The 13,523-nt window shown below is 41.3% G+C and overlaps 1 protein-coding gene across 4 annotated transcripts in view; it reads right to left on the reverse strand.

Moving 5' to 3' along the window:
* UBR3 (ubiquitin protein ligase E3 component n-recognin 3) overlaps positions 1 to 13,523 on the reverse strand; it is a 93,565-nt gene that overhangs the window by 12,123 nt on the left and 67,919 nt on the right. For all 4 annotated transcript variants that reach the window (XM_083703580.1, XM_083703579.1, XM_083703578.1 and 1 more), the window contains 3 exons: positions 10,717 to 10,802; positions 2,821 to 2,929; positions 860 to 960 (listed from right to left, as the gene is read on the reverse strand). In XM_083703580.1, the coding sequence (XP_083559706.1) occupies positions 860 to 960; positions 2,821 to 2,929; positions 10,717 to 10,802 (296 nt within the window). The remainder of the gene's footprint in view (positions 1 to 859; positions 961 to 2,820; positions 2,930 to 10,716; positions 10,803 to 13,523) is intronic.

The following is a 13,523-nucleotide window of genomic DNA, read 5'->3' on the forward strand; positions in this document are numbered from 1 at the left end:
AGTTCTGTTAGAAGGCCCAAACAAATGCTTTCTTGGGAATTTTATTTACAAAGGTGCAGCTATATATGAAAATGCTGCTTTCATGGCTGATTATACCTTTATACGGAACGTCCCTGCTATAAAAAATATCACAGATGAAGCTAATACCATGTCAACAAATTATAAAACTGTTAAAGAGAGGAATTCTATCCTGTAATGCCCATAGTAACACTTTTATCAAAATGTACCTGTATCACTACCGGGGGGGGGGGGGAGAATTGGGTTAGTATTTTCAAATAGTAAAATTAACTGTTTTAAAAACCTGACAAAATAAGCAGTGATAAATCATTTCTGCTTCAAAAGTATCTTGGGATTCCAGTAACTTATGCTCAGATTTATATATGCAGCGATCATTACAGATACTGTATTATAGCAATTATCTTTGTCGGGTGTGACACAATTGCCACAATTTGAGCAGTTAAATTGAAACGAATTATTCTCTTTCACCCTTAGGCATTCGCAGTTCAATGTGAAATATTAAGCAGCCCCACTGCAGTAAACGAATGAAGGTCAAACGAAAGGACCCAACCTCTCTCTCTCTCTCTCCCCCCCCCCCATCTCAAGGAACTTAATAGTCATTCTCAGGCCTCCTGGTTTTACTGTACTGTTGTCTGATAAAGGTGAGAAGACAGGAGTCACAGATAAGCCCGTCAAACCACAACAAAAAATTCTGTTTGATGCCAACTTCTAGAGATAAGGCAAAGTCATTATTTGAGCACACACAGCAGACAAGGTTCATTTGCTGTGCTGCTTTAAAAGCCACTGACAAAGGAAACACACCGAGACTTATTATTTATGCATTTTTTCCCCCGAAACATACCTTTGCGCAATGGCTGTGGCATTGTTAAAATCTGGATGAGCAAAAGGGATGAGGCATCTCTATAAAGTACTGGGACTTCTGGCTGTTCCTCACTGCAAATCCTGGAAATTATGGAAATAATCATATTTGGCACAATAACCCCATTTCCTTAGGAATTTATGCAAGTTTCTGGGAGCAATACTGTTATAGACTGTAAACATATAAGGACACACTATATTTGTGGAAAGCGACGCGGGTGGCGCTGTGGGTTAAACCACAGAGCCTAGGGCTTGCCGATCAGAAGGTTGGCAGTTCAAATCCCCGCGACGGAGTGAGCTCCCGTTGCTCGGTCCCTGCTCCTGCCAACCTAGCAGTTCAAAAGCATGTCAAAGTGCAAGTAGATAAATAGGTTCCGCTCCGGTGGGAAGGTAAACGGCATTTCCGTGCGCTGCTCTGGTTCGCCAGAAGCGGCTTAGTCATGTTGGCCACATGACCCGGAAGCTGTACACCAGCTCTCTCGGCCAATAAAGCGAGATGAGCGCCGCAACCCCAGAGTCATTCGCGACTGGACCTAAGGTCACGGGTCCTTTTACCTTTATATTTGTGGAAGCAGAAGTCTCTGCTTTAAAATCAAAAATTGGGTGTTCAGATACCCATTGAAAGTTCACCTTCAAGCTCGTGGAGGGAGATAGAGAGAGCAATGGAGAATGGAGCTCACTCTTGGGTTACTTTTACATGCAAGATCACCTGAAGCGAACATATCTGTCTATCCAATATAGAACTAGAGATGCAATGGTGTAATGTGCAGGTCAATTATTATAAAATGTTCTGCCCAATTATTTTAGTGAATTAATAAAACTGCCCCAAGATGCTGTATTTAATTGTTGCAATCTTACTTTGCTTTTGGAAATTTCAGGACTGTTTCTGATAAATTTCAATACATTAACAAACATACAACAAGTATATTGAGTCATTTTTTATACAAATAACTTTTAAAACGTATGCTCAATTTTCAAGTGGAATAAAGTGATAGCAATAATTTTGTTTTATAGGATGCAGGTCAAATAATAATGTTTGCACAATCAAACCTTTAAATTTAAATGATTTATAGGATGCCTGGCAACATTACAAAAATAGGGAAGGCTTGCAGGAGCAAGTGAAACATCTGACTAAATATATTCATTTTGCTAGAGCGGAAGAAGTGAAATGATATAAAATGCCAAGAGATAAGCTCCTTTAGTTTACGTCAAGCACCAGAGCACTTTAAGCTCTTAAAAATTGCTCTGTCATTTATTAAAAGCCTAAGCAACTTGTTCACCGTGACACTGAAAACTGTCTTTTATAAAGTCTGTTTGGAATATGGAAATGAACCACCCTGCTAATCCCTTCAACGCGTATGAGGAAGGCAGATAAGTGTGGCTTCCCAAAACACTAGTAGTTAAGAAAAAGCAACCTAATGTAAAGTCTGATAGTGATAAAGCAAAATTATTGAAAAGGGAATCAAACTGCACCATGCTGCAGGCATAAACAATCTATAACTATAAACTGTATTATATTCCAAGATACTGACAAATTAGTTACCCGGCGTGTGTGTTTGCATGTTTTTCTCTCCCTCCCTCTCTCTCACACACTCATACTCTGAACCCCCATTGAGTATAAAGGGACTTTCCTTCTGAGCAAAATGCATAGAATTTTACTGCACAATGTAGTTTTAAAAGAGAAGAGAAAGTGAACATAAATAAATGCACGGCTTAAAAAATTAATATGGTCTCCAAATCTTTACTAGTTGAAAAACTGGATGGAATGATTGTTTGGGTATAAAAGGTCTTTGGATAGGGGTAGGGGAAGTGAGCTCTGTGTTTCTAACACTGCAGCAAATTCAGTCCCTTAAAACGGTATGTTCAACAGAGATACACTGCTCCACTTGGTGCCTCACAAGGTTAAAACGCTACAGAGAAATTGTACTATAGAACTGTACTTACTGCAAACTCTCGTCATTCTGCATCAATTGGGTTAGTTTCTTCCATGGGTTGTAAGCAGAATCAATGCTGTAGAGTCGCATGTGCATAGCCAACACATGAAACAGCTGATCTGAATGGATAAAGGGAAACAACTAATGAGTTAATTATTTGGTTGAATGAAATTAAAATATTTCATAGTCCTTTGCAACCGATTGTTTCATTTTCTAGATTACTGTGGCTCCCTAACTCATTACCAGCTGTTAATTTACTGGACGACCTCAGACAAGTCACCATCTCTTGGACTTAATGTCCCTCACAGGATGCTGCAAAGATAAAAATGGGACAAGTGCTACTACTTAAGCCACCCTGAGCACTTTGGAGAAAGGGGCAGGATACAAATATAATAAATCAAAAGTTTTACATTGTAATTGCTCGAGTCACATCCATGCAAGAAAAGGAAATGAGGCTGAACCATGGTGTTCAGCAGCTTCCCAAAGGTTTCTGCAGGTGAGATACAGTGGCTTAATAAGGGCTAGGGCTATGCCTTCTCTAGAGAGCTGCCATTACACAGCAAATCACCATTTCTATATCCATTCAAGAGGCAAATTCTATTATCTGTTTTCAGTGTGGGGTTCTCTTTCGGATGGAGTCTTAAGCCCTCTCTCTTTACAGTAACACTGAATAAAGCAATACAGTCATAAAAATGCAACCGACAATGAAGTACGAGAAATGCGACAGAATGTCACACACCACTTTTCTTGGTGCATATATAGCTAATCTGGTATCTAAGACAGAGGTGGCTGTATTTTGGTGCAGAGAACAGTTCATTTCCCCTTGGGGATCATTTGTAACCAAATGAGCCAGTTTAAAGAGAGACATTTCCTAAATTACACGACTGCCGAGTCTTAGATCTTGTCTAGATCTACAGAACCAGACTGATGAGAGGAGAGTACTGCAAAATTAATCCAGATAAGGAAATCTAGGACTCATAATTGCTCTCTTCTATTCAAGCCAGGCTGCCACAATGGAGGCAGGATCATTAGAGTTGCCCCATGTTATGGGATCCCCTCCCATGTTTTGAATTTCTTTTTGCACGCTTCTTCACAACTGAATCTATAATGGGAAAATACACATTTTTACACAATTTTTAATTCCCTCAAAGAGCAGTTGGTTTTTGTTGATTATTTCACGATACCATCATTTTAGTTGACAGTCAGCTCATAGTCAAGCTACCATTTCCACACCCAAAGAAGTTTTCGTATCTATTTCCTTTGCAAAATATAAATCCTTTATTGCTCACACTTTCTTTTATTTACTACCTCTCATTTCTGTTCTTCTATCCCTGGCTACCAGCTGAACAGACCAGGAGATACCACATTTAAATATAAATCACAAGAGGAATTAATTTATTTTCCACAAATAGACAATTATTCATAGGCACTTGGGAGGCCAAAAGAGTCTCATGCTTATGTCAGCTGATTTTAGCAGAGCTTGAGGGCTGTAATTAGTTCCTGGGGTTTGGGAAATAATTGAAGGCGCAGATGACATTGGAACTGATTGCCGTCACCTGTTTTCTGAATCAGATGCAGTGAATGAGGGCAAAACAAGTTTCCTGGCAAAAGCCTGGCATTTTTATTTATTTATACTGACAGTATTATCCTACATATGTCTATTTTGAAGTCTATGAGGAAAAAATACTGAATTATGTTGAAAAAATGGTATTGAAGCTGCAGTAAAAACATTCCCTTCCCTAGTTCTAAACACACACACACACACACACACACACACACACACACACACACACACTCTTTATACCATTCATGTTGTTGTTATGGAAACAGAAAGCACTAGCTAGCAGAAAGGAGTTCAGCAAAGGTTTACGTGTTGTGTACACTAAACCATGGTTTGACAGTACGTGCCGTGCCCAAAAGGCTTTAGCTTGCAGGTTGTACACTATTTTCTCCCTCTCCTTCCATGCGATGCAATTTCTGCACCTTCATCCAGGGCCTTAGCAAACCACAGCTTGCATTTTCATCCAAATCAAGGAAACAGCGGTTTGCTCAAACACAGCTCAAACTCAAGATACTCTTATTTTAAAAGTTGTGCAGGGAGTAAAAAGTTCACCGGACATCTGAGGGCTTATGCTGTTGTCCCAACTTCATGTACCAGGATGCACCCATACATTTCATTAGGCAGGACATACACCTATTTCAGGTGAAGAAAACAGGACAGGTGATACGTTAGCTCATCCGGACCTAAGAAAAGAGGAACTTTGTCAGCTTCATAGCATCTCTCTCCCCCCCCCCCAAAAAAAAGAATCGCTATGCCCTCTGGGCAGGGGGTTTGACCTAGCTGTCCCATGTATTTGTGGTGACCACTGAGTGCAATTGACAATTCCTAGGGTATAAAGGAACAGAGGTAAGACCAAGCAGGCATCTTCACAACTACATGTCCTGGGTTGGGTCCCGTAATTGTTTGCTGTTTTGCATTTGTCAGTGTGTTTATTAGTCTATTGCCTGCTAACCTTTAGCTCTCTATTTCTATATCAGGGATTATTTGTTATTGAACTCTTTTTTCTGGTGTCTGATGACATAAGTGACAATCCAGGAACAGGCAGGCAGCTGTTATAAAATGGATTGAAGTTCTCAACTCTGAAGAGGTGCCCCTAATTAGTCACTAAATTAAATCCCTACACACAAACAACGATAAAAGCATTGCATGTAGGAAAACCAAGGTTTGAACAAACCATAGTTTCCTTGGTATGGATGGAAAGGTAAGCTTTGGTTTGCTGAAAATTCAGGTGCAAAGTAAAAATTGTGTGTAGAAGGTGAGGAAGTAGGTCAGACCTGAGACTTGTGTATGTAACACCAAATCATAGGAACACAGGGAACTGCCTATGTCAGATCACTGTCCCTCTGTCTCAGTACTGTGAAACTGATGGCTCGACTCCCCAGGGTTTCAGATGACATTCCCACTCCTACCTAAAACAAAGTTGTCCAAATAAGCCTTTTCTCACCTTAGTTAAGTAGAGCTACTTCCACCAAAGATAACTGTCAATTTAAACATGGAGACAGCAGTCCTAGATTCATTTACGTGGGAACAGCTCCCATTGCACTCAATGGGGCTTACATCTGAATATATGTGCATAGAATTGCACTGTTCAGTCAGAGAGATATTAAATCCTGGCACCTCACAATGTGGATGCCAACCAAACAGCGCCATTCCTGTACAATCTCTATTTATTCCAGTGCTGCTTTTGAAAAAAATCCCTTTACTTGTACGTTATCCTTGTAAATTGTAGCTTTTCTCTTTTAGATAGTGAAGAATTTGCACAGGTGCATTTTGGTTCCCTGGCAGCATAAAAAAAGAAAGAATTATTGCTTCTCTGGGCCTAGCAAATGCAATCTTACTCACGCTAAGATCATTTCAGTATTAAATTAGCTTTATTCAGGTTTCCCTCTAAGACTAACAACCATAAAAGCTAGCTAAACAGAAGACACAGTTACCTTGCTTCTAGAGAAAATTTATATATTCTATAATTGTTGCAAAACAAAAATGATTCTCTAGATTAGAATTTAGTTCTGCTGTTCTATCACTGGACAGAAACAAAAAGACTAACATTGCCCCCTAATGGAAACACAGCAGCAAAGAAAAAGGATCAGAACTGGACCTTTAACAGTGTTCATAGTTATCCCCAAAAACCCATTTATGTTTTCACAAATCAGAGATGGCTAGCTGTTTGTTGCTACTCTGCAAACATTTTTATTTTTTTGCTTACTCTAATGTTATGGTGTTTAGCATTCACTTATATCAGCATTATATACTGTATACACATTACAGAGCAGAAAGTCACTATGCTTTAGCAGTGCAGATGGTAGTCCGATATTGACCAAAGGACAGTTAGTACCCCCAAAATAGTCTACTGCCACAGTCAACCCTCCCCACCCCACGAAAAAAACATAAGATGCATATCAAGAACAAGCACCAGCACCCTGATCATTCATATTAAACCACAGTTCATTTTAAACTATGGTTTAATTTGATCTGGGCTGTACCATGGGTCAATGGAAAGCAAGATATATAAACAGAAATGCTTGACAGTACAGTCCAAAGCATGTTTTCTCAAAAGTTCGTCTGACTAAGAGCAATTGGGCTTTAGTCTCTAGTAAGAATGCCTAGGACAGGCTTCCTCAACCTCGGTCCTCCAGATGTTTTCGACCTACAACTCCCATGATTCCTAGCTAGCAGGACCAGTGGTCAGGGATGATGGGGATTATAGTCCCAAAACATCTGGAGGGCTGAGGTTGAGGAAGCCTAGCCTAGGATTACAGCTTGGGTTGCAAATTTTGTATTTGTGGTTCTTTTACAGTCCGATCCCTTACACACCAAGTTCCAAGTATGTAAAGCCTAAATCACATGTAAACAACTTTTCAAGGATAAATGAACCCCTGACACCAGCCTAATGGCGCATTCACACATGACACAGAGGCGGCATTCATACATAAAGCTAAAGCATAGTTTAGCACTATATAGCTCAGTGGAAAGAAGCCCACACTAAGCACTGGAGAAACAAGCTGAGGCTTCAGAAGCTGAAACAGCCAATAACTTTCTTTGAAACACCAGCATTCCGGCCTTTGAGTACTGGGGCAAACTTAAACCCAGCCAAGGACATCTTGTATCTAAGGGAGAACTATAGTTCATATTTGTTTTCAAATATAAAGGATCCTAGCTAACTAAGTTATACCCAGAGCAAACCAGTTACTCATGTCCATTGAATTCAACAGGCTTCAAGTATGACAAATGTTGGATATCACCCAAAACTAATAGAAAATTTATAAACAGCTCTGTTGGAAGACAATGAGACTCTTAATTTCAGAGTCGTGGGTTTGTGCCCCACATTGGGCAAAAGATTGTGCTTGAAGACTTGCAAAAGGAAAGTGCTTGAAGACTTGCAAAATTCAAAAAGCAATTGCAAGCTTTCCTATAACAGCTGACAATAGTCACTCTTTTTGGCTTTCCTGAAACCAATAAAGATCAGCAGATTATGTAGTATTAGACTACCACCATGCTATGTACTATGTCTAAAACACACCTGAAGTTCCAGGCCTTAAAAAGGAGCCATTTAAATAGCTAGATTTAGTTCACTGTTCTTGTCACCCTGTCTAAGCCAACGGCATGAACAGCTACATTAATCATTCCTAATTTTACTTCTCAGTGTACATCTGCCCCCTCCGCGCAATCTTCTAAAACAGCACTTGACCTATTTGCCCCCACATCTTCACTGACACTCGCAGCTGTAAGAGCTCACCTGGGACACCATATTCCATATCTAATCAACAAACTTTACAATTGTTACAAGACTCGTGCAGAACACTGTACTCAATCACAAGGGGGAGAGGGGGAGAGAGAGAGAGAGAGAGAGAGAGAGAGAGAGAGAGAGAGAGACCTCATTACGCAAAATTCAAGAAAATGGCTGAAAGATCTATGGGAGTAAAGATCTGCAAGGATTTTCATTGGGCTATACTTGAACAGAAGCATGTTGTTGAGAGTGTAACAAAACGGTTTATCCCACTCAATACAATAAGTGTATCACAGATTTGAATCTAAACAGGGAGAAAGCAAATTTGGGTTAAAGCCTTTCTTGCTTTAACCCAGCTGGAACATCTAACTTTTCAACCCTGCGGCCTGCTTTGCAGCCTGTTTACGGCTCAGCTTTTTGGCTGAAACTGGTTGATACTTCTAGCTCCTAGTTGGATATTTCTGTTAATAGAGGATGCATTGGGCCACAGGGAGGTTAGGCTGGCCTCAACCAGAGCCAGGGCTTTTTTGGCTGTGGCCCCGATCTGGTGGAACGCTCTGTCACAAGAGACTAGGGCCCTGCGGGACTTGACATCTTTCTGCAGGGCCTGCAAGACAGAGCTGTTCTACCAGGCCCTTGGCCAAGCCACAGCCTGACCCCCCCCCCTTTGGTAATCCTCATAGAACTCTAGCCCAATGGTTGCCATTAATTTGATTCTGAATTGATTTTAGAATGCTGTGTTACTTTTATTGTTGTTAGCCGCTCTGAGCCCGGCTTCAGCTGGGGAGGGTAGGATATAAATAATTTTTTATTATTATTATTATTATTATTATTATTATTATTATTATTATTATTACCTTCTCCCTTCCCCAGATGGTGGAAGCCTGCTGCTAAGCCCCACACATACAATGCATGATGTAAAGTCCTCTGGAAATTCTCAGCAACCCAAGGACCTCCCACACTTTTTGTAATTTAATAGCCTCTATAGGTGTACAGTACAAGTACAAAGTGTGGAAAGGTGTACATCCTACTAAATAATAATAATAATAATAATAATAATAATAATAATAATAATAATAATAATTTATTATTTATACCCCGCCCATCTGGCTGAGTTTCCCCAGCCACTCTGGGCGGCTCCCAATCAGTGTTAAAAACAGTACAGCATTACATATTAAAAACTTCCCTGAACAGGGCTGCCTTAAGATGTCTTCTGAATGTCAGGTAATTCTTTATCTCTTTGACATCTGATGGGAGGGCGTTCCACAGGGCGGGCGCCACTACCGAGAAGGCCCTCTGTCTGGTTCCCTGTAGCCTCACTTCTCGCAATGAGGGAACCGCCAGAAGGCCCTCGGCACTGGATCTCAGTGTCCGGGCTGAACGATGGGGGTGGAGACGCTCCTTCAGGTATACAGGACCGAGGCCGTTTAGGGCTTTAAAGGTCAGCACCAACACTTTGAATCGTGCTCGGAAACGTACTGGGAGCCAGTGCAGATCTCTCAGAACCGGTGTTATGTGGTCCCGGCGGCCACTCCCAGTCACCAGTCTAGCTGCCGCATTCTGGATTAATTGCAGTTTCCGGGTCACCTTCAAAGGTAGCCCCACGTAGAGCGCATTGCAGTAGTCCAAGCGTGAGATAACCAGAGCATGCACCACTCTGGCGAGACAGTCCGCGGGGAGGTAGGGTCTTAGCCTGCGTACCAGGTGGAGCTGGTAGACAGCTGCCCTGGACACAGAGTTAACCTGCGCCTCCATGGACAGCTGTGAGTCCAAAATGACTCCCAGGCTGCGCACCTGGTCCTTCAGGGGCACAGTTACCCCATTCAGGACCAGGGAATCCCCCACACCTGCCCGCCTCCTGTCCCCCAAAAACAGTACTTCTGTCTTGTCAGGATTCAACCTCAATCTGTTAGCCGCCATCCAACCTCCAACCGCCTCCAGGCACTCACACAGGACCTTCACCGCCTTCACTGGTTCTGATTTAAAGGAGAGGTAGAGCTGAGAGGTAGAGATGGCGGAAAGGGAGGTCATTGGGTTTACATGTGATCTTATCCACTTCATAAACACGGTCAATCTATACAGCCCTAGGTTGTACTACCAAACACAAATACGGTTGTACCTTGGAAGTTGAACAGAATCTGTTCTGGAAGTCCGTTTGACTTCCAAAACGTTTGGAAACCAAAGCTCGGCTTCTGATTGGCTGCAGGAACCTCGCGCTGCCAATCGGAAGCCGCGGAAGCCCCGCTGGACGTTCGGCTTCCAAAAATAGTCACTTCTGGGCTTGCAGTGTTTGGGAGCCAAAACATTCGAGAGCCAAAACATAATATGGAATGCGCTCCCCAGAGAGACTCACCTGGCGCCTTCATTACATATATTTAGACACCAGGCGAAAACATTTCTCTCCAACCAGGCATTCAGCTGATTAACACTCTTATGGCTTTTTAAATTTGGGAGGGGGGTTATCGGTTTGTTTTACTACGTATTTTGTGTTCTCATTTTGTATGTTTACATTGTGAACCGCCCTGCGATCTTTGGATGAAGGGCGGCATACAAATTTAATAAATAAAAAATGAATATTTAAATCAATCTAAATCAAACTGAGACAACTTTATACATACGTAAACACGATCTCTTCCCAGCTGTGCTTGCACCTCCTAGACACAGATTTCCTCCCCGGTGAACCAGTTCAAGTTCCAGGTTGGTCCTGAATAAAAAGAATACAGTAGGTTATATGTAAATTATCTAGAGGTTTTTAAGAAATGAAACTGCCCCTGTACGTTTCCCTTCACTGGTGCATCTAAGGCTGGTGCATCTATTCTATTCCCCCACTCCCCTTTTATTGTTTTGCAACCAGAAGATTTGGTAGAAAGAGAGTCTCTCGACCTATAAACCCCAGTGCATAATGAAACAATAACTATGCAAATATTGTCCTTTATGCAACTTTCAAAAGTAGCTTACCACGGAGTATGGGTGGGACTACTGCAAACGTATTTCTGTAAATATATATTTGTGACGCCAGTCACCAGCTATTGCATTACTAGGAGAAGTCTCAGCCTCAAATACGCACAGAACCCTCCCCACGAAATATGGCCAGGACAGTATTTGACAAAGTCTCTCCAGAGCCACCTGATTTTAAGCTGCCTAGATTTTCCAGAGCTATTCAGGAAGCTGAGCAGAAACCCGATTTCTCTCAGTGCTTTAAATTTCTAGCCAACAGCTCAATCAATTGTGATTTCCTTCCCACAGTGAGAAGGAGTAAGAGGGAGGAGAGAGGGAAGAGGTTTTGTCACTTTAACAGACCCCCTTAGGTGTGCTGTGTTAGCCACTAAACTGCGGCATTACACTGAGTACAGCTAATCAGAAGAATGCAGGGAAGCTGGAAGTATTTCATTCAAAGCAAAATATTTTGCAAAGATTCCAGCTGCATCAGTCAGAAGATGACTTTCTTTATAGAATGTTTGTTAAAATATATTAGAACATTACTAAAATAGTAACGTTTCAAAATATTAATATCCCTAAGTTTGCAGTGGCTTATGTCACCAATTTTTGAAGGAACGCTTTAATCCTCCCTACGCCAGGAAAAAGCAATTTAACATTGATAATGTTTGGGCTCTGAGCTCCATCTGGTTGCTGCTGATAAGGCCATCCACGTGACAAGGGAATTTTCCACTCTTCGGGCGATTTGCAGCGCTTGCTGAACTTCTAAAAAGCTACCAGCAAAGAAGCTGGGACACGAATTTCATATTAGTGGACAGAACAGGAAACACAGATCACAGGTTAATTCACTGTGGAATATTAATGAGACAAGTGTTTATTTGCACACCTTTTTCATTTTTCTAATTTACTGCCTCGAGTAAAATCGCCTGCACTTTCTGTACGGAAAATATTTGCTTAACGGTTATTGGAAATCTTTTAAGCAGTCCATTTTGTCAGATGTCAAAGGTTTCTCACCTTTGCTTCTCAGCAAAACATGCATGTCCAGTGTAAAAACAGACACTAATACCCAAGACAACTTCAAGAATTGCTCTAAATGAACAAGACACACTTGATGTGGCAAAAATGCCTTCCACAGATATGTAGGAGGTGGCCACTGAAATTGCGTGTCTCGTTCTACAGCAGTTGAAAGTCACTCACTTCCAAAGGGTTTAGTCTTCATTGCAGCAAGGACACAAGTCCTCTGCTGTGAGATGTCACTCTCACAGTGAGAGTGAGAGTGAGAGTGAGAGAGAGAGAGAGAGAGAGAGAGAGAGAGAGAGCTCTGACAATGGGTAGATCACTGCCAGTTTTTTAATACTGTGAGTAGATCGCAGACTCTTGAAAGTTAGATGCCCCTGACTTAGTCTAATGCAAATAAATGCATTTTGGATGTGCTTCCAAACATTCTCCTCCATATGGCTCCAGAGCTTTACTGGACAGTTTTCCCCTGACAGAATATTCAGACCTCACAAAAGCCTGTCTGAATTTTTTATCTCTCTCTGATTTAAGCATGACTTTCATCTGAACCATCAAATGCCTAAAAGCAACCTTTTTCATCAGTGGGCTGGTCCACCGTCCTTCAGACCATGTGGTGGGCCAGACTATTTTTTTTGGGGGGGGGGGAGGATGAACGAATTCCTTTGCCCCACAAATGACCCAGAAATGCATTTTAAATAAAAGGACACATTCTACTCATGTAAAAACTAGCTGATTCCCAGACTGCCCGCGGGCCAGATTGAGAAGGTAATTGGGTCGCATCCGCCCCCCGGGCCTTAGGTTGCCTACCCCTGCCTAAAAGTGATCCCACATGAGTGCAGGGCAAATATTTCCCTCAAACACATTGTTTCCCCTGCAGTGATCCATTCACATGCAGAGAACACAGCACAAAGGGGTTCTCTTAGTAACCAGCTTTTATTGTACCCTCTACCAGCAATTACATAACTGGATTCCTGTCAAGCATTCATGTCATGCCCTCCTTGAGAAACACTTGGGGACCAGAGGGAATCAAACCTCCTTTTTCTTAATGTTACATTTCTTAAAATGCTGCTGAAAAACTTATGGAATGACAATTATATAAATAAACTTAAAATATGTTTTTAATGAGAAACACATGGTCAAATTCAAAGGGCCATAATCAATGTTATGTGAAGACTAATTCTTTTAAAACTACCCACACTTAGCAGGCTTTTTTTTTAATGAAATGATGTTGATTATCTCTATTTTGAATCACACAAAATTTTCCCAAAAAAGGTGTTTGAGAGTTGGAGGAAGATGTTCTTTGATATGTATCTGAATGACCAGAGTAGGCAGAAAACTCACAACAGCATATAACAATAACTGTAAGCTTAACTGTTTAGTTCACATGTTTTCTAATATTTACTACTAAAAATTTGTGGTTTTGTGAACAAGCCACAGTGAGTCTCAGAATTGTATCCTCCTTTCTTTTTCC

This window comes from Podarcis gaigeae (assembly GCF_964106915.1).
Source record: "Podarcis gaigeae genome assembly, chromosome: 1".
NCBI lineage: Eukaryota > Metazoa > Chordata > Lepidosauria > Squamata > Lacertidae > Podarcis > Podarcis gaigeae.